A 24,635-nucleotide genomic window follows, 5' to 3' on the forward strand; every position below is an offset into this window, starting at 1 on the left:
GATGTGCAAAAGCTCTTTTGTTTGGTGTAGTCCCATTTATTTTTGTTTTTGGAACTCTTGCTTGAAGATCTCCAAAAATATATACTGCCAAGACTAAGGCAGCACACGGGAAACATATTTCTTCTATGAGCTTTATGGCTTCAGACCTTAGGTGCAAAATGGCAGCCTGGATCTGTAACCAAGTCAGAAATCAGCAAAAGAACTACTGGACTACAGGAACACTTGACCTTGATGTCTTGAACATCACTTCCTAAATCTTTAGCTGACTAGCACAGACTATAGGAGATAAGATATTAAGAAGAGGTGGCAAGAATACACAGAAGAACTGAACAAAAAAGATCTTCATGACCAAGATAATCATAATGGTGTGATCACTCACCTAGAGCCAGACATCCTGGAATGTGAAGTCAAGTGGGCCTTAGAAAGCATCACTACAAACAAAGCTAGTGGAGGTGATGGAATTCCAGTTGAGATATTTCAAATCCTGAAAGATGATGCTGTGAAAGTGCTACACTCAATATGCCAGTTTTCCATTTGGAAAACTCAGCAGTGGCCACAGGACTGGAAAAGGTCAGTTTTCATTCCAATCCCAAAGCAAGGCAATGCCAAAGAATGCTCAAACTACCGCACAATTGCACTCATCTCACACACTAGTAAAGTAATGCTGAAAATTCTCCAAACCAGGCTTCAACAATACGTGAACCATGAAATTCCAGATGTTCAAGCTGGTTTTAGAAAAGGCAGAGGAACCAGAGATCAAATTGCCAACATCCGCTGGATCATGGAAAAAGCAAGAGTTCCAGAAAAACATCTATTTCTGCTTTATTGACTATGCCAAAGCCTTTGACTGTGTAGATCACAATAAACTGTGGAAAATTCTGAAAGAGATGGGAATACCAGACCACCTGACCTGCCTCTTGAGAAACCTATATGCAGGTCAGGAAGCAACAGTTAGAACTGGACATGGAACAACAGACTAGTTCCAAATAGGAAAAGGAGTATATCAAGGCTGTATATTGTCACCCTGCTTATTTAACTTATATGCAGAGTACATCATGAGAAACGCTGGACTGGAAGAAGTACAAGCTGGAATCAAGACTGCCAGGAGAAATATCAATAACCTCAGATATGTAGATGATACCACCCTTATGGCAGAAAGTGAAGAGGAACTAAAAAGCCTCTTGATGAAAGTGAAAGTGGAGAGTGAAAAAGTTGGCTTAATGCTCAACATTCAGAAAACAAAGATCATGGCATCTGGTCTCATCACTTCATGGGAAATAGATGGGGAAACAGTGGAAACAGTGTCAGATTTTATTTTTTTGGGCTCCAAAATCACTGCAGATGGTGACTGCAGCCATGAAATGAAAAGATGCTTACCCCTTGGAAGAAAAGTTATCACCAACCTAGACAGCATATTTAAGAGCAGAGACATTACTTTGCCAACAAAGGTCTGTCTAGTCAAGGCTATGGTTTTTCCTGTGGTCATGTATGGATGTGAGAGTTGGACTGTGAAGAAGGCTGAGCACCAAAGAACTGGTGCGTTTGAACTGTGGTGTTGGAGAAGACTCTTGAGAGTCCCTTGGACTGCAAGGAGATCCAACCAGTCCATTCTGAAGGAGATCAGCCCTGGGATTTCTTTGGAGGGAATAATGCTGAAGCTGAAACTCCAGTACTTTGGCCACCTCATGGGAAGAGTTGACTCATTGGAAAAGACTCTGAAGCTGGGAGGGATTGGGGGCAGGAGGAGAAGGGGATGACTGAGGATGAGATGGCTGGATGGCATCACTGACTCAATGGACGTGAGTCTGAGTGAACTCCGGGAGTTGGTGATGGACAGGGAGGCCTGGTGTGCTGCGATTCATGGGGTTGCAAAGAGTCGGACACGACTGAGCGACTGAACTGAACTGATAAGAGATAAATGATCATCTGTTTATCTTGGAATTACATTTCTCCAAAGGTCAATTTCTACATGGTAATACTCATTCAAAATGCAAACAAGGAATTCCCCTAAAGAAATAAGTTATAGACAGAAAATGTAATGTTTACCATGTTACTTGCAGAATAAGGCTGAATATTAAGGGAACTGTAGAGATAAAGGCTGATCAAAATACAATTATATTGAATGTTAATAACATTCAAATATAAACATAATCAGAAGGAAATAAAGAGTTGTAGTAATGGTTCTTCAGAGGGAAAAGTGCCATGCTCAGGTTAATTTAATTTTACTAATTATAGTCTTTCAAAATATGAGATATGAGATTATAGAGCAATCTTAACTTGATATACTTAAAATGGATACACTATTATGATAAAAGTATTTACCTAAACTTCCAGTACATAAACCACTTTAGCTGAATATGAATTATTTTTTTCTCTTCCAAAGATGCAATAGCAAAGAGTAGTCTAGGACATTTAGCTATTTTGTCCTGACAGATAACCAATTCACCTTTTTCCCCAGTATATTCTGAAGTATTGATTTTACCAAGTGAACTCAGACATGTGTCACACTTATCCAATACAGATCTTTTTCCTTGGAAATGTAGTTTGAACATCAATCAGTCATCTGGCCTTTCACCTCTAATTCCTATTGCCACTGTCTGTCAATTATTAAAGCTTATCCATTTCTCCAAATAAGTTATTTTAAAAAACTGAAATATATAGTGACTCCTGTGAAAAATATATGTTTTTTGGAAAAGCACATAAATGTTCAATGATTAAATTTCTTCATTAAAATTACTTCTCTGGGTTGAAAACTAAAGTTTATAAGTCCATATTTCAAAGGCCTCTAGATATTTTCTTTTAAAACATAGTTCCTCAATGGTAATATTAGCACTTGTAATCCAAACTCCAGTTTGAGGAAGACAACACAGAAAGAAATTCAAGCTGAGTGGCATTGTTACAAGGGTCTCCAAATGGAGCAGAGTGTTTTGTCTCTGGCTGAACCCATTGATAGTCACAGAATGACACCCACCTTGAGCTGCAGGCCTCCTGGGATAAGAGTGTTTGCTGGAAGGCTTTTAATGTGTTGGTAGACATAAGAGGAGAATTGCTCCTGCTCAGCCTGTAATTGGGGGCCAAGTTTAGAGAGATGACCTCTGTTGCTTTTGATAGCTGTCTGCAATTCATCAATCAGCCTGTTCACCTGAAGGGGTTAAATTACAAGCGTTGTTAGCAAGTAGTAATTGTTGATGTCACACCTATTAGATTTTTGAGTGCCTAGTTTGATGTGGGGGAAATGACTTCAATATAAGAATTTGAGCATAGATCTATGTTCAAGTAAAGTGAACAGAAGATACATACATTCCTTCATTAACAAATTTTATTTATGGGAAGATTTCTAATTTTAAAAATATGGAACAGGTACCTATTTACAATTGCTTTCTAGATACAGAAAGAAACATATACATCTTACAAGTTTGCCAAGGACTTTTAAGCTGCTTAACAGAATAAGACCACTCTAAGACTTTAAATAATCAAATATATGTATCAATGACAATATTTAATTCTATTTTATATACCTTCCTTTCTAGAATATTTTATGTTGCCATCTGTAATTTACCTTTAAATTTTTAATACATATGTTAACTTTATTAACATTGTGTGGGCCTTTTAAATGAAACAATTTATTTTCTTCCTTTCAAATGCTTCAAAACATCATTTTCCAAACTTCATAAATAAACTTTTCAAAATATCCATACTTCAAAGACAATATTTTGAATATTCTAGACAATATTTTGAATATATATATATTTCAGAATGATGCATAGAATTTTTTTCAGAAACAGCAAAGGTTTAGAGACATTTACCCTTTGTATTTAAATTTCTAGATTTCTAATCAACATATTTAAGAGACACAAACTTGACTTATGGATTACTAGAAAGACATGCAGAGGACTCAAAAATAGTAAGTTAATATTTTAATCCATATAGTTAGCAAATTATAATCATTACAATTCTTTGACTTTTCATTATGCTATATAACCTTATATTCTAATAGATTAGATTCTTACATAAACGTTGATAGATATAGGGTAGTGACCTAAAGAAATGAAAAGCAGAAGTTCAGTTTATCCATGACTCCTGAAGTGATCAAATTGGACCCATTTAGAGTTATGACTGACTCTGAACATGGCATGGACTTTTTGAAACCTTGAGTTAAAATCCTGACTCTTTCATTTGCTGACTGAGAGATTTCGAACAGGTAATAAGACCTTCATCCACAAGTGAGGACTAATATTGACCTTACCATACTAAGAATTAGATGTCAGACTTTATTTTGGGGGGCTCCAAAATCACTGCAGATGGTGATTGCAGCCATGAAACTCAAACACGCTTACTCCTTGGAAGAAAAGTTATGACTAACCTTGATAGCATATTAAAAAGCAGAGACATTACTTTGACAACAAATGTCTGTCTAGTCAAGGCTATGGTTTCTCCAGTGGTCATGTATGGATGTGAGAGTTGGACTGTGAAGAAGGCTGAGCTCCGAAGAATTGATGCTTTTGAACTGTGATGTTGGAGAAGACTCTTGAGAGTCCCTTGGACTGCAAGGAGATCCAACCAGTCCACTCTAAAGGAGATCAATCCTGGGTGTTCTTTGGAAGGACTGATGCTAAAGCTGAAACTCCAATACTTTGGCCACCTCATGCAAAGAGCTGACTCATTGGAAAAGACCCTGATGCTGGGAGGGATTGGGGGCAGGAGAAGGGGACGACAGAGGATGAGATGGCTGGATGGCATCACTGACTCAACGGACATGAGTTTGAGTGAACTCTGGGAGTTGGTGATGGACAGGGAGGCCTGGCGTGCTGCGATTCATGGGGTCACAGAGTCAGATACGACTGAGCGACTGAACTGAACTGAAAGAATGGACAACACAGTGGCTAACATATATAGTCTCATGTACATATTATATTATTACAGTGTTTACATTTTTAAACAGAGTAGTTTTGGGCATATTAAGTTTTACCTGTCTTTCTTGCTCTTGAAAGTATCACATAGATTCTCAACTATACTTCAACGTCCACAGGTAAAATAAGAAATCGTTCTTCAAGAGTCTCTCATGTAATGACAGTTCATTCTCTTTCTGTCTCAGCTAAAAATATGGCATTTGTCCAACCAACTCTAATATTAAGTCAATGATTTCTATCCCTCCCACAAGAATTTCAGGAAAGTAAATCAAAGCAAGTTTGTACTGTTATTCAGATGATTTAAATACTTACTTTTCTATTTTGCCTAGTTACTTTGAAACCTCTACATACGATAATGATATTATGTATATAAACATATATAATACTCAACTATATTTAACTTTTCCCAAGAATGATGTTAAAGTGCTGGACTCAATATGCCAGCAAATTTGGAAAATTCAGCAGTGGCCACAGGACTGGAAAAGGTCAGTTTTCATCCCAATCCCAAAGAAAGGCAATGCCAAAGAATGTTCAAACTAGCACATTACTGCACTCATCTCATACACTAGCAAAGCAATGCTCAAAATTCTCCAAGCTAGACTTCAACAGTATGTGAACCTAGAACTTCCAGATGTACAAACTGGATTTAGAAAAGGCAGGGGAACCAGAGATCAAATTGCCAACATCCACTGGATCACAGACAAAGCAAAAGAATTCCAGAAAATCATCTACTTCTGCTTCATTGATTATGATAAAGCCTTTCACTGTGTGGATCACAACAAACTGTGGAAAATTCTTAGAGATGGGAATACCAGGCCCCCTTATCTGCTACTGAAAAATCTGTACACCAGTCAAGAAGCAACAGTTAGAACCGGACACGGAACAACAGACTCATTACAAATTAGGAAAGGAGTACGTCAAGGCTACATATTGTCACTCTGCTTATTTAACTTATACGCAGAGTACATCATGCAAAATGCCAGGCTGGATGAGCAAAAGCTGGAATCGAGATTGCCAGGAGAAATATCAATAACCTCAGATAGTCAGATGATATCACTCTTATGGCAGAAAGCAAAGAGGAACTAAACAGCCTCTTGATAAAAGTGAAAGAGAAGAGTGAAAAAGTTGGCTTAAAACTCAACATTCAAAAAATGAAGCTCATGTTATCTGGCCCCATCACTTCCTGGCAGATATATGGGGAAACAATGGAAACAGTGACAGACTTTATTTTCTTGGGCTCCCAAATCACTGCAGATGGTGATTGCTTACTCCTTGGAAGAAAAGCTATGACAAACCTCAGCAGCATATTAAAGAGTAGAGACATTACCTTGCCAACAAAGGTCCATCTAGTCAAAGCTACGGTTTTTCCAGTAGTCATGTATGGATGTGACAGTAGGGCCATAAAGAAAACTGAGCACTGAAGAATTGATTCTTTGGAACTGTGATGTTGGAGAAGACTCTTGAGAGTCCCTTGGACTGCAGGGAGATCAAACCAGTCAATCCTAAAGGAAATCAACCCTGAATATTCATTGGAAGGACTGATGCTGAAGCTGAAACTCCAATACTTTGGCTACCTGATGAGAAGAGTCAACTCACTGGAAAAGACCCTGATACTGGGAAAGATTGAATGCAGGAGGAGAAGGGGGCAACAGAGGATAAGATGGTTGGATGGCATCACCAACTAGATGAACATGAGTTTGAGCAAGCTACAGGAGCTGGTGATGGACAGGGAAGCCTGGCGTGCTGCAATCCATGGTGTTGCAAAGAGTTGGACATGACTGAGCGACTGAACTAAACAGACTTTAGAACTTTAGAAGAATTTTAGAAGCATTATATGCATGTAAGAAAACTAATTTAAATTATTCCTTTTTTGGGGGGGTGTTTTTCTTATTTTTCCCTATGTGACCAACCACTTGCTTTCTTTAAGCAATGCTTTCTTCTAAATAAAATGTTGGCAAACTTCTTTGTAAGAGCCAGATAATAAATATTTTCAGTTTTGTGTTAAAATGTCTCTATCAAAACTACTCAGCCCTGGGGACTTCCCTCGTGGTCCACTGGCAAAGACTGTACTCCAAATGCAGGGGCCCCAGGTTCAATTCCTGATCAGGTAACTAGATCCTACATGACACTTCTAAATATTCCATATGTTGCAACAAAGATAGAGAATCCCTCATGCCACAGCTAAGACACAAAGCACCGAATAAATAAATAAATATTAAACAAACAAACAAACAACCATTTGACCCTGCAGCTGTACTTTGTAAGCAGCCACAGACAATATATAAACAAATTCACAAGGCTATGTTCCAATAAAACTTTATTTAGAAAAACAAGCAATGGGGTGGATTTGGCCCCTCAGCTGTAGTTTATCAACCCTTCTTGTAAACACATATATTTCCTGTCCTTCCTTGCTTTTCTTATAATACTCTGGCCCGAGTCTTCATCTCCTCATCCCCTCCCCTCCTCAGTATCAAAATAAATACTGAGTGGTCCCTGTCCTAATCTCTCCCTCTCTAAACCATCCTGCCATCTCCACCTCATTAATCTACCTCCAATATTATAATGAACCTTCCAAGTAGCTCCTTCCTCCCCTCCTACACTTCACCAACCCTACTGCCTTCTTCATCTTGCTCTTCAAGATTCAAGACTTTTTCTTACTTTCTGGAACAAATTTCTATGCTTCCCAAATACAGTTAAGTCTATAAAAAAGCTGCAAAACTTAAGATATGGCAGTGATAACTAATGCAATTTTGGTCAATGTTTTCATCTTTATCTTTACCATACTACCTTCTAGCAGTATTATCGTCAAAGATGATGGATAATAGTATCTATCATACCAAAGCTAGAGACCAAAGCAGACCAGGTGACTTGCTCTTACAGTTATCTGGCAAAATTAAACCTAATGTTCAAATGCTACTTGGGCTTCCCAGTAGAATGAAGGCAGTGGTAAAGAATCTGCCTGCAGGTGCAGGAGACACAGGAGTTGCAGGTTCGATCCTTGGGTCAAAACGATCCCCTGGAGAAGGAAATGGCAACCTACTCCAGTATTCTTGCCTGGAAAATTCCATGGACGGAGGAGCCTGAGGGGCTATAGTCCATGGGGTCACAAAGAGTGGACAAGACTAAGCAGGCACACTACTTCTGGAAAGCACCAATCCTCTCTGAACCTGTACCTCGTACCATATAATTCAAAAAGAAACAACTTTATGTAGTCTTCAAAATATACTAAGCAACATGCAATATATTTTGCTAGTCAATAATACTTCTCTCTTTAATTTTATATACTGTACCTAATGCTATAGCTGGAGAAGGCAATGGCACCCCACTCCAGTATTCTTGCCTGGAGAATTCCATGGATGGAGGAGCCTGGTGGGCTGCAGTCCATGGGGTCGCTAAGAGTCAGACATGACTGAGTGACTTCACTTTCACTTTTCAGTTTCATGCATTGGAGAAGGAAATGGCAACCCACTCCAGTGTTCTCGCCTGGAGAATCCCAGGGACGGGGGAGCCTGGTGGGCTGCCGTCTATGGGGTCGCATAGAATCGGACACGACTGAAGCGACTTAGCAGCAGCAATGCTATAGCACGCCATAAAAAGAAAAAAAAAATAAAAGGAGGACTTTCAGGCTTTGATTTGAGAACATTTTTATACATGACTGGCTTTACTGTCACAATTCATAGCCTTTCATTGATAGGGGATTTCATGTGACATCAGAAATCAACCAACCATACAATTGATGATGTCATTTGCATTCTAAAGGGCTATTGGTTAGAGCCTTAAAGTTTCATTTCCTATAAATTCTTTGTTGCTTCAAAAAATTTGTCTATCATTTTTGCTATTTTCCTTGGCTGTATGATTATCTGTTAATGTATGTGAAGCATAATTATACTAATTATGACCTACTTTTTAATAACTTAAAATTATAAAATAAGATGCCACAGCAAAGCTTAACTTACATCTTAAACATAGGAGAACACATATCGAGAATTCTGCCACTGATGTTTTGATGAAGTTTCCATCCAATTTTATTCAAACTTTGTTACTTTACATATTCATAAGGCCTTTTATTCTGAAAGTGCTACATTTTTTCTCAGTTATTATGATAACATGTCATGTTACACTTAAAGATAACACTATGCATGAAATAATTCATATACCAAAATTGAGTAGGTAAAACAATATTTCTGAATCATTTTACATACACGATTTTTTTTTTCAAATCACAGATGTTGCTAAAAGGGGGAATATGTTTAAAATTCTTCATCATGAATCTTTTTTTTCGTGCAAATCCCTTTTTTTTTCTCCCTCTCTACAAAGGCAATGTGAATGGGGGTAAAAAAAAAGACAAAACTTGACCTTTTGTGATCCCAGCATTAATGGGTCTGTTCATAATTCAATCTATGTGTGTGTGGGAGCATCCATGTGGAAACATAGAGGCCTGAGAGACATAAAGCCTTTCCCTTTAAACATTATCTGACCCTATCAGTCCCATTCACAAAAGAAGGCTTACGTATGCATATGCTGAAAAAAATGCACCATCTCATTGTGCAGTAGAAAGCCTACACATTCTACTCTTCATTCTCTGTGGAAATGCAGCACGGAAGTGACACTTGTACAGAATTTGGGAGAGTGACAAAAGAGCAGAAGGTAGCAAAAAAAAAAATGAGTATTCTGATGAGGAAACAAACTAAACTTCTGAGAGAATGCAAATGCACACCTGTCAATAAATATACACGTGGGGCAGTTTGGTTGTGTTTCTGTGATACATTCATGCAACTCTTGAATTTAATGAAAGTCTCAAGATGATTTAGAGTAAGCACAAAATATTATTTGATTTATAATCATTCTTAAGTGTATACCTATGAAAGGTGTACATTCTAAACCATACATTGTAAATACTGTATTTTAACTATTACGAATGACTCTTTGAGGAGCTCCTGGCTTTTGAGTGAGGAAAGCTCCTCACTCCTCCCTCTCTGAGTGAGCGTCTAGCTTCTCACTAGATGTTGAGTTTAGCTGTTGGTCTGAATGCTGTGTGGCTTTGAGTCCATATATGTCAGTGAGGAGACTCCAGAGCACTTTGTGCTAAATTGTCACTTGGAATCAGCACAAAAGGGCAGCAGCCTCCATGCTAGGAAACACCATCTGGGCATGCAACATATGGGATGGTCTCAAAGGCAGGTCAGTGCTTAAACTTAAGACCAAGACACTTTCTAATTTGCAGCATAATTAAAAAGAACCAGAAGGGGAGCTGGGAGATAAAAATAGGTGTTTTAAACTCCCTAAAATCTCTTATTTGTTTCAGGTACAGAGTACAGTGTTTTTTTAGGTTGAGAAGTGAATATAACCAGACTTGATGAACAAAGACTAGAAAAGACATGGGAACCTCTGAGCAAAATTAAGTATCTCTTAACCTTAAAATTAAGGATGAGCTACAGTGTAACTACCAGGAAAACTGAAGTGTGTACCATCTCTTATTCTAACCACTGTCACTACTCTCAACTTTTTAATAGGAAATTATTTTGGAAGGAGTTCTATCTTGTTTCCAGCCAGAGGTCATTTATGCACTGCCTTTAGGCCTATTTAAGAGTCCAACATTCCCATCAACTCATGGGGAAAGGGGTGATTGAAAATAAAGACATTTTAAAATATTTTATAACTTACTTAGCAAGAAGGTTATGATGAAGGCAATAAGGATGATGTCAACTACACCTTTTGAGGAAGCAACAAGAATGAGCTTCACAAGCCCCTTACTACAGAAGCATAACTGACCAAGGGTCCAAGCTATTATGCTTTTACATCCATCACCAGGTAAGCACCAATGGCCAAAGACACTAAAACAAGTCCAGTCCAGGGAGTCACAACACCCCTCTGATGGACAACCTTGACTCAAGCGTGTGTCACCAGCTTTGCCACATGTTCCTCAGCTTGCACAACAGACTTCTACCAAGTCTTCCCTTCCTCTCTCCTTCACTTGAGTTCAAGCCTGCATTTCAGTCTGACAGGTCTCCCAATATTACTCAGAGCTCTCCCCAGTATGGATTTTAATAGAAGAAATGCCTGTGAGAGCATTGTTGTTGTTCAGTTGCTAAGTCACGTCAGACTCTTTGTGACCCCATGAACTGCAGCATGCCAGGCTTCTCTGTCCTTCACTATCTCCCAGAGTTTGCTCAAACTGATGTCCATTGAGTCAGTGATGCCACCCAACCATCCTCTGTCACCCCCTTCTCCTTCTGCCCTCAGTTAAAACTCATACACATTTTAAGTTCCATCTTGGTGTCAACTTTTCAGAGAATCTGGAATGACACACTTTTAAACCGACAATAAAAAATTACATTCGGATATTCAGCAGATCATTTCCAAAAGGCTTGCTCTACCTCAAAGTAGTCTTATGATACATATATTATTATTATTCCCAGTTTTCATATGGAAAAATTATATAAAATAAATTAAGATTTTAAGATAAAACCACAGGTAGCAGAAATCTAAATTCAGATTTTATGATGTTTACTTTAGGTTTTGAAATACATCTAGACATATAATATTTTTGTAAAATTTTTAAACTGTGGGCCAAAAGAAATGTTGAAACAATCTCCTCATCCCCCACCTTTTTTCTTTTCTCTTCACCATCATGATTTAACATCTCTGTATATGAATTAGGACAAAACTTGATGTCACTGACTTACACATCAAAATATAATCACCGTCAAATTAATGTCATACAAAGTATTCTCATAGTGTATGGAATGTATTTAGAGATTATTACATACACACACACACACACACACACACACACGTGTTTGATTTTTGAAGCAAACAAAAGGCATTTGGAGCCATAACTGATTAAGCGAATATATGACTAAGTAAGTCCTTTTGAAGGAGGAATAATGATGGATATAAGTACCAAATAAACATTAAGCTGATAATAAAGAATGAATGTCAAATAAGCATTAATAATGTTGAATTTTATAGAAAAAATAATTTTCATTTCCAGCTTTGCTAACAAGGTGGCATTAAAGATGATATTTTTAGTATAATGATCATTTTCTTGTACCACATCAAGTTTTCAGTTCCATTGAAATATCGAAGCGCAAAATAACTATAATATTTAAAATGCAAAAAATAGTTGATCTGTTCACATTCTTTTAGACTGTTTTCTATTTATTCTCCAATAACTTGTTACTATAGATATAATTTTAATTATGCTAATTCAACTAGAGATTTTTATTTGCATTTCCTAAAGTTGACCATATCAACATATATGATAGATTCATTTTAAATTTACTGTGAAAATTTAATAAAACTCTTCTGTGATAAAAATCACACAGAGGACAATATCTCCTTATAACTAACAACCTAGTTTTTAACTTGCTAAATTAAGTGTAATCACTTGTAATATTAAGTGAAATGAATCAGAACTATAACAAATCTATAAAATTATTTTTGTTTTTTGAAATATTTTATACGAGATTTCCAATCAATGTTTACAATATAATCTTTAATATTGCACATATATACGTTTCAAATATTAATATAGTCTCTAACTTAAAAAGTTGAATTCACTCAGGAAAATTTGACACGTTACACCTGTTCATTTATTATAAAATACACAGCTAGCAAAGGAAATGCAATTACAGTGATAAGAAAATATTAAACCCCTAAAGCTTTGATAGATTTCTTTGCCAAAATGTCAAAAGAAAATTACATGAAAGTTTATTTTTAAATATTCATGCTCTCTTATTCTTTAAGTTGCTTATAGATTTTATTTACTGACAGCAGTACATGGAAATTAGCAAATTCATGATCTTTCCTCACAAAGATTAAACGCTTTTGCATTCCAGAAAACTACATGAAAATCATTTTCACCTTTTGTCTAACACCAATTTTGTATTATTGTTTCATTTATGGAATATGCTGTCAACTTCACAGCATGAGCTTTGGAGAGAAGAAGCCTTGCTTTAATAGTTCTTCATTACAATATTGCCTACAGAATCTTATGATTAGCTCACTTAGCCTTGACATTTATAAACTACAGTTTTTTTGAGATAAGAGATAACATTGCTAACATAGCTCAAATACAGAAAGATAACTCTATTCCTAGAAAGTCAGAAAATAAAAATAAGACTTTATTATTTATTTGAAGTTCAATAAAATTGTAATGTTTTTCCTATGCTAACACATTCTGTAATTCCCAGATTCTGGTTGCATGTAATAATTTCCTCATTTAGGAAATTTATGAGAAAACATTTATAAGTAGTATAAGAAAATTATAATATGATTAATTCCTTCAAGAATATAATTATTTTTCAAGGTGCCTATATCAATAAAATAATTTCCAGTTTTGACCAGTTTTTTTCATTGTTGTTATCAGATAACTATTGTTGGTTCACTACCAAACCCAAGTAAAATTTGTCTTAATTTTATAATTAGTACTTATTGCAGTTTTACAGTACAGTTTAAAAATTAAGTTCCTTACTTTTGCTTGTGCCTGATGGTGTTCTTTCATTGTCATTGAAAGAATGACTTTTTCAGTAACTTTCCCTTTCTGTTCATTCACAGCCAGTTTCAACTAGGAAAAAAAATAAGCAAATGACATGAAAAATGGCATATATTGACAACTACTAGCAACATTTATTCAAACAACTAATTTAGCATTACCATGGAAGGTGATTTCAAATTAATTTGGTCTATATATATGTGAAAATTAATTTGACTTAGATTAAGTAAGTCAAAATGTTTTTATACTTAAAGCATTTAGCACTGAATTTTACACTTCCACTTTTATTGTTTTTAAGCTCAGTAAAATATAATTTGGGAGGGGGTTCCAAATAGCAAATATTTGACACTGGTGAATACTTTTTAAAAGCATTTTTCAGAATTAACATAGCAACATTTTTTAAATTAGGCTGATATTTTCTGTAAAGTGTTTCATTGCCAGTAGGGAATAAATTGGTTGCTGTTATGTCAGGATAAGAATTCAAGGATATAAACCCAAAACAAATGTCAATTCACTCTAGAACAGTTCAAAATGATTTACAATATTCAGGGCAAAGCGTATGCTGTATCTTAAAATACCTAACAGTTACTTCCAACCTGCTCCATGAACAGAGCCACATAAAGATTTTCTATAGTATTGCTATAGACTTATGTTACAAAAAAGTGAATGTGACTCATTCTTTATAAACTATCCCCATCAAAAAAAATGCTATTTCCAAGAAAAAAGGAAAAAGCTAAACTCACACAATAATATTCACTCAATAGACTGGTAATAACAAGAAGAAAGAAAGCAACAGCCTAATACAGAAACTTCTAAACTGAAATATTTAACAATTCTTAAGCAATGGACATGCCATAGCGTATCTTCTTATTGAATATTAAGAATGAATAATGATCATGCTTTTCGTTTTGTTTTGTTAATGCTGTTGTTGCTTTAAATAGGCTTTCTCAATAGTATGCCTAGCAAATCATGTTTGAGTTAACATGAATCTTAAATCTATACCCTGCCTGAAGACCCACTCCTCTACTTGGGATAAAATGGGGGCAGGGGTCAATGCTATAAGAATAGTATCAAATCTGTAAACTCTTCTTCCACTGATATGAGACACAGCTCAGTATATCAGAGATTCTGTTTTGGTAGAAGGGAAAAACCTAAGAAATCCTTAGGTGATCCTGAGGATCACCCTAGATAAGGAGTTGACAAACATTTCCATAAGAAATATTTAGGTTCTGGGGAGAGGGAAACAGACAAGTCTCTTTTGCAGTTACTCAACTCTACCCATGTAGCACAAAATGAGTGAGTGAGTGAGTGAAAGTTGCTCAGTCATGCTGACTCTTCGTGACCCCATGAACTGTAGCCCACCAGGCTCCTCTGTCCATGGATTCTTTAGGCAAGAATACTGTAGTGGGTTGCCATTTCCTTCTCCAGGGGGTCTTCCCGACCCAGGGATCAAACTTGAGTCTCTCACATTGCAGGCAGATTATTTACTGTCTGAGCACCAGGGAATGTAGCATGAAATACATAATAAATAAATAAATGAGTGTGGCTATGTCCCAATAAAACTTAAAAAACCAAACAAGTGGCAGACCGAATTTGGACACCAGGCGATGTTTGCCATTCCCTTTCCTAGATTGAGAACCACTAAAAACAAGTTTAAAAAAATCGTGTGGTAAACATGATAACTACAGTTATGATACAACATGGTATATTTGAAAGTTAGTTGACAGTAGGTCCTAAGAGTTCACAAGGAAAAAACTATATGAAATGATGGATGTTTAAACTTACTGTGGTAATCATTTCACAATGTATGACGTTCAAGTCATGCTATTCACTGTAAACTTACACAGGGGTCATACGTTAATTATATCTCAATAAAAATGGGAAAATACCATCATGTGAGACTGTTCTTAGAACCAGTCTCCCAAAGGAATATATATTCTCCTGTGCTAAAGTAATACAGAAAAAAAAGGGAAAAAACAAAAAACAAAAAAATAATAATAAAGTAATACAGAAAACGTAATATTATACAAAGTCAAATATCAAACTCAACTTCCACATATGGAAGCCTATGTGTAAACTGTCACCAAGATCATCTTTTCTTTAAAAAATTAATTTCCAAATGTAAAAACATCAGAGCAAATCTTTTTTGAAGGGAAGCAAAACAAAAGAAAAACAGAGCTAGGAAACTCCTTGGTGCCACAGCAGTAAGTCCAATTCTAACGAGATCTCCTAGGGCTGTGATATTTAGACCTGTTTCAAGTAACTCTTTAAAAAGTAGGAATTCTTTACCTCTAAAACTACTACAGTTGGAAAAAATCAGCTCATTCTTATATTCAATTTATAGCACTATCCTAATCTACATAAGTTGAGGGAAAAATGTTATTAATATTACTGAAAAGCATCACAAGGACAGTACCAAAGAGAACCCAGTACAATAGTGAGAAATAAACTGTCAACAAAACACAAGGACACATACATGGGGCTTTTTCTGAAAAGAGATCAGGCATTCTAAAAGAGATATATCTTAACATAATCATCTAGAGAAAATTACTGAAAGTAAAAAGTCAAATTAAGAGAATGTATTTTCTAAAAGCATCTCTTCCTCAAATTCCAGACACAATAGTAACATTCTTCTTCCAGACATAATAGTAACAATAGTAAGATTCTTCTGTCACTTTGGAGGAGGACATTCTGTTTCTTCATTAAGAAAAAACCAGATGCTTTTGACTTGCTGTTCGTATATAACATACATGAATTAATTTTCTGTCAATGGACTTCAAATTTCTGAGGCTAATTTTTGTGTATAAAGAGGTAGAAACTTCAAATTAAAAATAAAAAACAAACGGGAAGGATGAACCTTAAGGGCATTACCCTAAGTGAAATAAGTCAGATGGAGAAAGATAAATAGCAAATGAATGATCTCATTTACATATGGAATCTTAAAAAAAAAAGTTCATAGATACAGAGGACATTGGTGGTTGGCAGAGGTGGGAAGGGGGTTGAAGCGGGGGCAAAATTGATGAAGGAAGTCAAAAGGTACAAACTTTGAGTTATAAAATAAGTTGTGAGGATGTAATATACAGCATAGTGACTATAATTAATAACAGCACATTACGTATGAAAGTTGTTAAGAGAATACATCTCAAAAGTTCTCATCACAGGAAAAAAATCTGGAACTATGAGGAAGGTTAACTAGACATTGTGGCAATCACTTTTTAATATATCAGAAGGCAATGGCACCCTACTCCAGTACTCTTGCCTGGAGAATCCCATGGACAGAGGAGCCTGGTGGGCTGCAGTCCATGGGGTCGCTAGGAGTCGGACACAACTGAGCGACTTCACTTTCACTTTTCACTTTCATGCATTGAAACAGGAAATGGCAACCCACTCCAGTGTTCTTGCCTGGAGAATCCCAGGGACGGGGGAGCCTGGTGGGCTGCCGTCTATGGGGTTGCACAGAGTCGGACACGACTGAAGCGACTTAGCAGCAGCAACAGCAGCATGAAAAGTCAAATCTCTACCAAACAGAGGAGTGGAAAATCAAGTCACCATTTTCTAATTATATCATGGCCTTTTTTTAAAGAGAGAAAATACCCACAAATATTTGGTATATACATTAACACTTAACAAGTTAAATATGAAGGCTTAATTCACCATTTTTATCAGAGTTTGCCACTAAGATTTTAAAAGGGTGTAAGTAACAAACACTAGCTTTCCAAAACTAGGTTAAAGTTGGCTCATTCAATATTAATGGTAACCAGAAAAGAACAGTCAAGGGACTAGTCAAAGACAGTAGCAGATATGAAAGAAACAAGGAATACGATGGCTCTATCAAAGAGAAGTGAACAAAATGATTCAAGACAATGATCTGGTTAGAGAAACAACATTAAAAAGGAGGAAATTCCCCTCAAATAATCTGTCTATGAATTAAGAAAACAAATCCAAAAATACACCTGAAACAACAGATCCCAATGAAATGATTTCTAGTGGTGGTTACCTTTTAAACTATATTTTACATAAAACTATTAATACTAGGGCTCCCCTGATAGTTCAGTTGGTAAAGAATCTGCCTGCAATGAAGGAGACCTGGGGTTGATCCTTGGGTTGGGAAGATCCCCTGGAGAAGAGAAAGGCTACCCATTCCAGTATTCTGGCCTAGAGAGTTCCATGGACTGTATTAATGCTAAGGTAGCAGTTATTCTACTTTCTCTAAAGCCTTAAAAGCTCATAGATGAGTAATGAATAGTTTTATAGAAAACATATGGCACATTGTGACCATAATAGAAAGTAGTCTTAATTTTGAGGAATTCTTCACACATGTGTTGGCTCAGAAAAGCTCTGCTATGGACATCCTAGAAAGGAAAACAAGCTCAAGACCTCCTGCTGGAGAAATACAGATAGAACAGCAGCTATCTCATTTTATGTATATCATTAACATTATACAGCTATTCTTTCCTATTTTCTTTTTTTGCTGTGGATAACTTTAGTGTAAACCATGTGCTATTTTCTTTTAACTTCCCCAACCCAGGTGGCTCAGTGGTAAAGAATCTGTCTGCCAGTGCAGGAAATGCAAGAGACCTGGGTTCCATCCCTGGATCAGGAAGATCCCCTGGAGGAGGAAATGGCAACCCACTCCAGTATTCTTTTCTGGAAAACTCCATGGACAAAGGAGCCTGGGGGCTAAAATCCTTGGGTCACGTAGAGTTGGACATGACTCAGCATACACACACAAGCAAAATATTTTACAGTGTATTTATGAAAATCATGACTGTGTAAAAATTTAGCATGATAGATAAAATAAAATCTATTTTATAGGAAAAAATAACTCTAAAGTAAACTCCATAGCCCAATTATCAATGTCTTTATAAATGGTATCGTAATCAAACAACCTGGTATGTTCTATGTAATTCATATTGACATTCCAGATAGGTGTTACCCAAAGAGAGAAGAGCCTATTTATCCAGCCAACCTATCAGTGCTTGGACTGTAGTTCTGATGCAGTTTTCACTATGTTCTCCAGAAGAACAGCTAACATTTAAATGCAAAGCATGTGATACATGTTGAGTACAATGCTCTTAATAAAAAAACATAACCCATGAAGAAAACCAAATCTTAAAAAATCTATTTTTGATCAGTAAATACTGATATATTAATAAATTATTGGATCCACATTTTACATGCAGATCAATAGGCAATACAGTTTAGCATAAAAAAACAGGACAATCAGCTTTCATATATATTGACAAGTTTTCCAATGGTCTGTTAATATACAAAAGACTGGGACAAATTACTTATTTATATATACAAAACATGGTTATAAAGACCAGCTGCAGGTATTTTTTTGGAAAGTGCATTTTAATAAGGTCCTATTCAGTTAGGGAACAAATGGGGAAGAAGTAGTTTGCACTACAGAGTTTAGCGCGAGAGCTTTCTCTTTTTCTAACCACGAAATCAATCATTTGTCCAGACTGTGGGAGTCAGAGTTAGTTACTGAAAAGAGCTCCGTATATAAACAAGTCAATAACTCATTGTGTGTTATTGTTGAGCTGAAGAAGTCGGCTTTCAAAAAGCTGCCCCTGCTTCTCTCAGAATGAATGTCACTGTATTCAGAGACTGGGAGAGAGTCCTTTGTTTCCAGCCATTGCTGGCTGCCATTTATGTATGGGAACAGAAGGTGGCTGCTAGGAGGGTGGGGGAAGCCAATATTTGGTATCATGTATGTCCAGGAAAAACTCTGAATTTTGTCAACCTAAATAATTTGTGTCTAGAAATGCATTAATGTAATTGATAAAGAGTGGCCACACACACAAAAATTGGTAAAGTAATTGAATGATAATGAGCCTGTATCATTTTAAATTGGACCAGGCTGCTATTTTTGGTTCACTACCTGCCAACAAAGATGAAACCAAAATATAAGCAATGGTTTGAAAAGTTCAGATGTACAAAATGAAATTGGTAAACAAGTCAATATGTCAAATAAATGCTATCTGTTCTTGCCATAAATATTAAAGGTAATTCATGGAACACTCATGGGGTTCTTTAAGTTTCTGTTTGTGTGTTAATTTCTTTAAGAAATGATTCTATGTGCTTAACACTTATAATGTTAGAGAAACCTGAATTATTTTTGACTTAAAATGAATTTAAATATCCTTTAGAGTTGAAGTAAATCTGAAAATTCATAAGATATAAATATTATACTATTTATTTCATCTTAATGTTTATTAAAAATCTAGTACTTATTCAAAATCAAGCTAGGGACTGTGATGAAGCACCAGAACCAGGATTGAAGGCTTATAATTAGGCTAGGCAAATGAAAAATACACTTGGTCTGTTCAATAAATGATCCTTAGGGTGGGGCAAGGACTGGTGGTCTCTGAAATCTTTAAACAAAAGCTTAGCTCTTAATTAAATAAAGTTGGAGATAGTTGGAATCTAGAACTGAATCCAGTTGATTCCAAATCACTTCACCAATTTAGAAAATCACAACATTAAATCATATGACATGCTCTCACATGCTGTCCTATACATTTATCTAGGTACAATTAACAAAGTGTAACATGGTTGAGATAAAACATAGAAAGTAAGAAACAGTATACAATGGAATGTACAAAAAATAAATCTATAAATATAAAAGACAAAACATTATTGGAGGATACAGTGGTTGGAGAAGACAGAAAGTCACAAATGATGGGTAATGTTTAACTAGGTAAAGAAGTGATAATATAGGGCAATATTATTAATTCATGTTAATTAATTACTAACTAGTAATTAATTGCATGGCAAAATTTGTTCTAAATACAATTACTGATTGGTTTGACATGACTTTGGAAGGGGGAGGAGAGAAGACTGAGCCTTAAAAGCATAAGCAGAGAGAAAGGGCAGAACTGTTCCAAGTGGGTTGGCCTTGACAATGGTCTGACTGGAAGGAATGACAACAAGGACTAGATGGTTAGTGCAAACCATACCTAATCTATTTCTGAATTTAACTATAAAGTAGGTGCTGGTCCTATAGTGAGGGCATAATTAAGGACTTAGTGCTTAGCTTTGCCTTGGTTCAGCCCCATCCTCACAAGCTATATACTTATATATATACTTAGTTCCAGTCTTAAGAGATTCCCTTAAAGTCCTGACCTAGCTCCCACTTCTAACCCATTTATCCCACTTAAATCCCTTCTACAAAATAATTCAAGAGTGCCACTTTTAGACTTGGGGAAAGAACAGCACTTCTAATTCAAAACTGGCTGTGAATTCTGGCTCTGCCATACATTATTTGTTCTGAGACATTTGGCAATCAAGATGGTTTATACAGTCCAGGCCTTCCAAAGCCAGGGATTCCTCTCCCATCCTTGCCAATTATTTAAGAAAAAAAAAAAAAGCTACCTTTACCAGAGTCTGCAGCTTCTTGAAGTCAGTTTAAAAGATAATTTATGAAAGAAACTTTCATAATATTTAAAAACCAGCAAATACTTAACAACCATTTTCAAACAGAAATATTTTTTTAATATTTATAGTTTGTTTAAAGGGATATAAAAGAGAATTCTCTGTGCTTACCTTAAATATATTTAACAATTAAAGAAACAAGCCTCTTTAAAAATCTCTTTCCCTTCCTGTTTTTTTTTTTTTAAGTAATCATAAAACAATTTTAGCTCTTCCACATTCTGTGGGGAAAGTGATGCTGAGTTAGTGCTGACTTAGTAGCCAGATTATAAACTTTCTGCTAGACATTCTGTCACAGTTTGGAAGGCCTAATTAGGAAACCCAGGAATTGAACCGGGGTCTCCCTGCTTCACAGGCATATTCTTTACCAACTGAGCTATCACAGAACCCCTTAGGAAAGCCACTTGCCTAAATTTAACTTAGCTTGCCCTCTCAGACTGATTCTCCATTTTTTCCACTATCGTGTGCAGTTTTGGAGGGACTGTGCTACTTTGGCCAAGGGGTAGACCCCTGACTCTCCCAGACCAATCATCCTCTTTCTTCAGAGATAGAGTCATGAGAGAAATCACACAGAGACGTAAACAGCTGGAGAGAATCTATCCCATTAATAACACACTCAAGAGTTTGTCCCTTAAATCCAGATGTCTGGAGTTGTTTCAGTTCTTTCTACAGCCTCTTTCTTTGGTCTTTCCTTGAATCCCACTTGCTACCACCTGCTACCCCATTAAATTCTTCTTTTGCCTAGGTTAGCCTAAGCCAGACCCCACTGACTATAACCAATAAACTCTAACAGATATGTCATATATATCCTCACAATAAATGCCCCATTACTTTAGACCTTCTGAATGAGTCTCTATTCTTAGTCACTAAAATTATCTCACTCAAAAGTCTTAATAATCTATCCTTCAGGTATTATAATGGGTAATGTAACTAGAGTAATGGTTTAAAAAATATCCTTTTCATTTTGGCCTTCCCGAGAACATGACTGTCCAAACTATCCCAGGCATCCCTAGGATTTGTCACAATAACATTGCTTTTGTCATGTACAACAGAAATGTGCCCCAAAACAATACTCTCGCATATAAGACTGTTACCTTAAAAAAAAAAAAAGACTGTTGCCTTGAAAAAAAAAAAAAGACTGTTGCTTTGAAAGATGTAAACTTTTTACCCTCCACCCCCAATTAACCATATAAACAGCTAAATTTAGATGACTCAGCCTATAAACTCTCTCTTGTAGATGAGGAGTAATGACTGACTGTTATCAAGCCTTTGCTGGAATCAGAAATAAGATATAATGTAAGAACAAAATAGAAGCCTACTTCCTTCTGTCCTAGAGGAAAAACTAGAAGAAGTCTCAGAGAGAGAAGCAGGAAAGTAGCCAGAAGGATTAGGTCCTAAGTTCTCCTTTTTTAGGGCATGGCTTGGGTTTAGCTTTCCGGAACCACCTTTGGTTTCTGTGTCCTGTGACCTGGAATCGGCTCAGTGAAGTCTGCCACAGGCTATCAGCATGGTGAGGAGAGTGGCTGTAGTAAGAGCGGCCCCACAAACCACCCGAGCCAGGGTGTCTCAGTCAGACCTTTGGGGGCCATCTCTAATATCACAGGAAGTCAGGTTTAGATCGTATCAGCCAGAAAGCACCACCAGAGAAAGTGCCCAAGTCAAGAGAAAAGACTAAGTTTCCACAGTGAAGGCAGAAGAGCAACCAGGTGGACAAGGGACAAGACCATGGCAGGCAGCTGCCGTGCTAACCAGAGATTCCAATGGGCCAGCATGAGGCCAGGGGCCCCTTCTCCCAGGGCCTAAGGATATGAAAACCACACCTCTTCTTCCATATACTACCTAAAGGAAACCAAGAGGACACAGGAGAGTCTATTTGAGAAAAATAATGATCTAAAATAACTATTTAAATGATCTGCTCAGACTAAGCTTTGAACTGAACAGGACAGTTATTTTTCCCCCAGATTCGGTGGGCAAGAGCTCAGGAAGAAAGTGATATATGTCAGAAAATACCTCAGTCATTTAGTTATTTTGCACACAAAGTGTGTACACACGTGTAAGAGAGTCAGTCTATCAACTGAGCTAAGGAACAGAGTTCCGCTGAGAAGCATGTGTGGCAGGCTGCTTAATTAGACCAGCCCTGCGTCGTTTTCCACACTAGAATGCTTTTCGGTTTTACGTGAAATAATGAGCCACGTTTTCTCTCACCCACTGAAGTAGCTATCTGACTCAGAGAACTCCTTGAGAACAACAGTTAGGGTTCTGGGGCCCAAACAGGGTAAGAGAGGTGGCCCTCTATCAGTATGAAAGAGCGTCTGAACATGGGTTAGGCTGGGCATGATATGCCTTGTTGCTCAGTTGCTAAGTCGTATCTGAATCTTTGAGACTATGTACTGCAGCCTGCCAGGCTTCTGTGTTCTCCACTATCTCCCCAAGTTTGCTCAAGTTCATGTCCACTGAGACAGTGATGCTATCTAACCATCTTGTCTTCAGCCATATCATCCTCTGTGATATGCCTTACATGTGTAATAAGCCTATTTTTAATCATTACTTCCCACAGTGATGAGGGAAATGTCCCCATTAATCCGTGGTCATCCAGCTTTGGTTCAGTCTCACTTGTGAAGCTCACTCTGGCTTTGTCCTCATCTCATATGCATGTATGAGCCAAAATATACTGCCATGTCCTAAAGACAGTGCCGCCTCCTCTCTCCCTTCTTTCATTCTTCTATCTAATATATTTACTGAATGGCAGTGCTACTGTAAACAATGCACTGTACTGGTTCCAGTAATGCAAATATCAGTTAGAGCCTCTGTACCTTCAGAGGGCCAACAGCCCATTGAGAATTTCAGCTCTACAGTCAGCATTTCCCTGGTTGTTTCCATTGCATTTGTTCCTGAGGTAAGGTACCATGTCTTACAATCCTTTTATATCCTCCAGTAAACAAAACCATAACAGGAAGATAGCAGACATTCAGTAAACACCTGAGACGGATTAGTGATGGATGAAAATCCTCAAATTCTAAGTACTTTTACTTTTCATCAGACAACTATTTCCTAAACTATGTGCTGGATATTCGGAGAAGGCGATGGCACCCCACTCCAGTATTCTTGCCTGGAAAATCCCATGGACAGAGGAGTCTGGTAGGCTGCGGTACATGGGGTTGCGAAGAGTCGGACACGACTGAGCAACTTCCCTTTTACTTTTCACTTTCATGCATTGGAGAAGGAAATGGCAACCCACTCCAGTGTTCTTACCTGGAGAATCCCAGGGACGGGGGAGCCTGGTGGGCTGCCGTCTGTGGGGTCACACAGAGTCAGACACGACTGAAGTGACTTAGCAGCAGCAGCAGCAGTGCTGGATATTGTGATATGGGGATTTTGTAGTCAAATGATTTTCTTTAACACTAGGTCCAATACTCTTGCCTGGAAAATCCCATGGATGGAGGAGCCTGGTGGGCTACAGTCCACGGGGTCACAAAGAGTCGGACACGACTGAGCGACTTCACTTCACTTCACTAAATCACAATTGATGGGTTTCTTTGTAGCATGGCTGCTGGGAGGCTCTAAGATGCTAATACTGTGCTGCTGCGGCTAAGTCGCTTCAATCATGACTGACTCTGTGCGACCCCACAGACGGCAGCCCACCAGGCTCCCCCGTCCCTGGGATTCTCCAGGCAGGAACACTGGAGTGGGTTGCCATCACTAATACTGCAGATAGTATTAATAACCATGAGAGCACCTCAGGGGTCCAGCCAGACATACTTTCAGAAATGTGTCGAGACCAGCAATTTTCA

The 24,635-nt window shown here is 37.2% G+C and overlaps 1 protein-coding gene across 2 annotated transcripts in view; it reads right to left on the reverse strand.

Moving 5' to 3' along the window:
• Positions 1–24,635, reverse strand: part of DCDC1 (doublecortin domain containing 1) — a 438,943-nt gene that overhangs the window by 245,571 nt on the left and 168,737 nt on the right. Inside the window, exons 1-2 of one of the 2 annotated variants that reach the window (XM_040258928.1) lie at positions 13,387–13,475; positions 2,972–3,142 (exon numbers count right to left, since the gene is read on the reverse strand). In XM_040258928.1, the coding sequence (XP_040114862.1) occupies positions 2,972–3,142; positions 13,387–13,422 (207 nt within the window). In that variant the 5' untranslated portion in view covers positions 13,423–13,475. Of the gene's footprint in view, positions 1–2,971; positions 3,143–13,386; positions 13,480–24,635 lie in introns of those variants that run through there. The other variant, XM_040258929.1, reaches the window with a different exon arrangement.

The sequence above is a fragment of the Oryx dammah genome, unplaced genomic scaffold (genome assembly GCF_014754425.2).
Source record: "Oryx dammah isolate SB20612 unplaced genomic scaffold, SCBI_Odam_1.1 HiC_scaffold_17, whole genome shotgun sequence".
In the NCBI taxonomy this organism is placed as follows: domain Eukaryota; kingdom Metazoa; phylum Chordata; class Mammalia; order Artiodactyla; family Bovidae; genus Oryx; species Oryx dammah.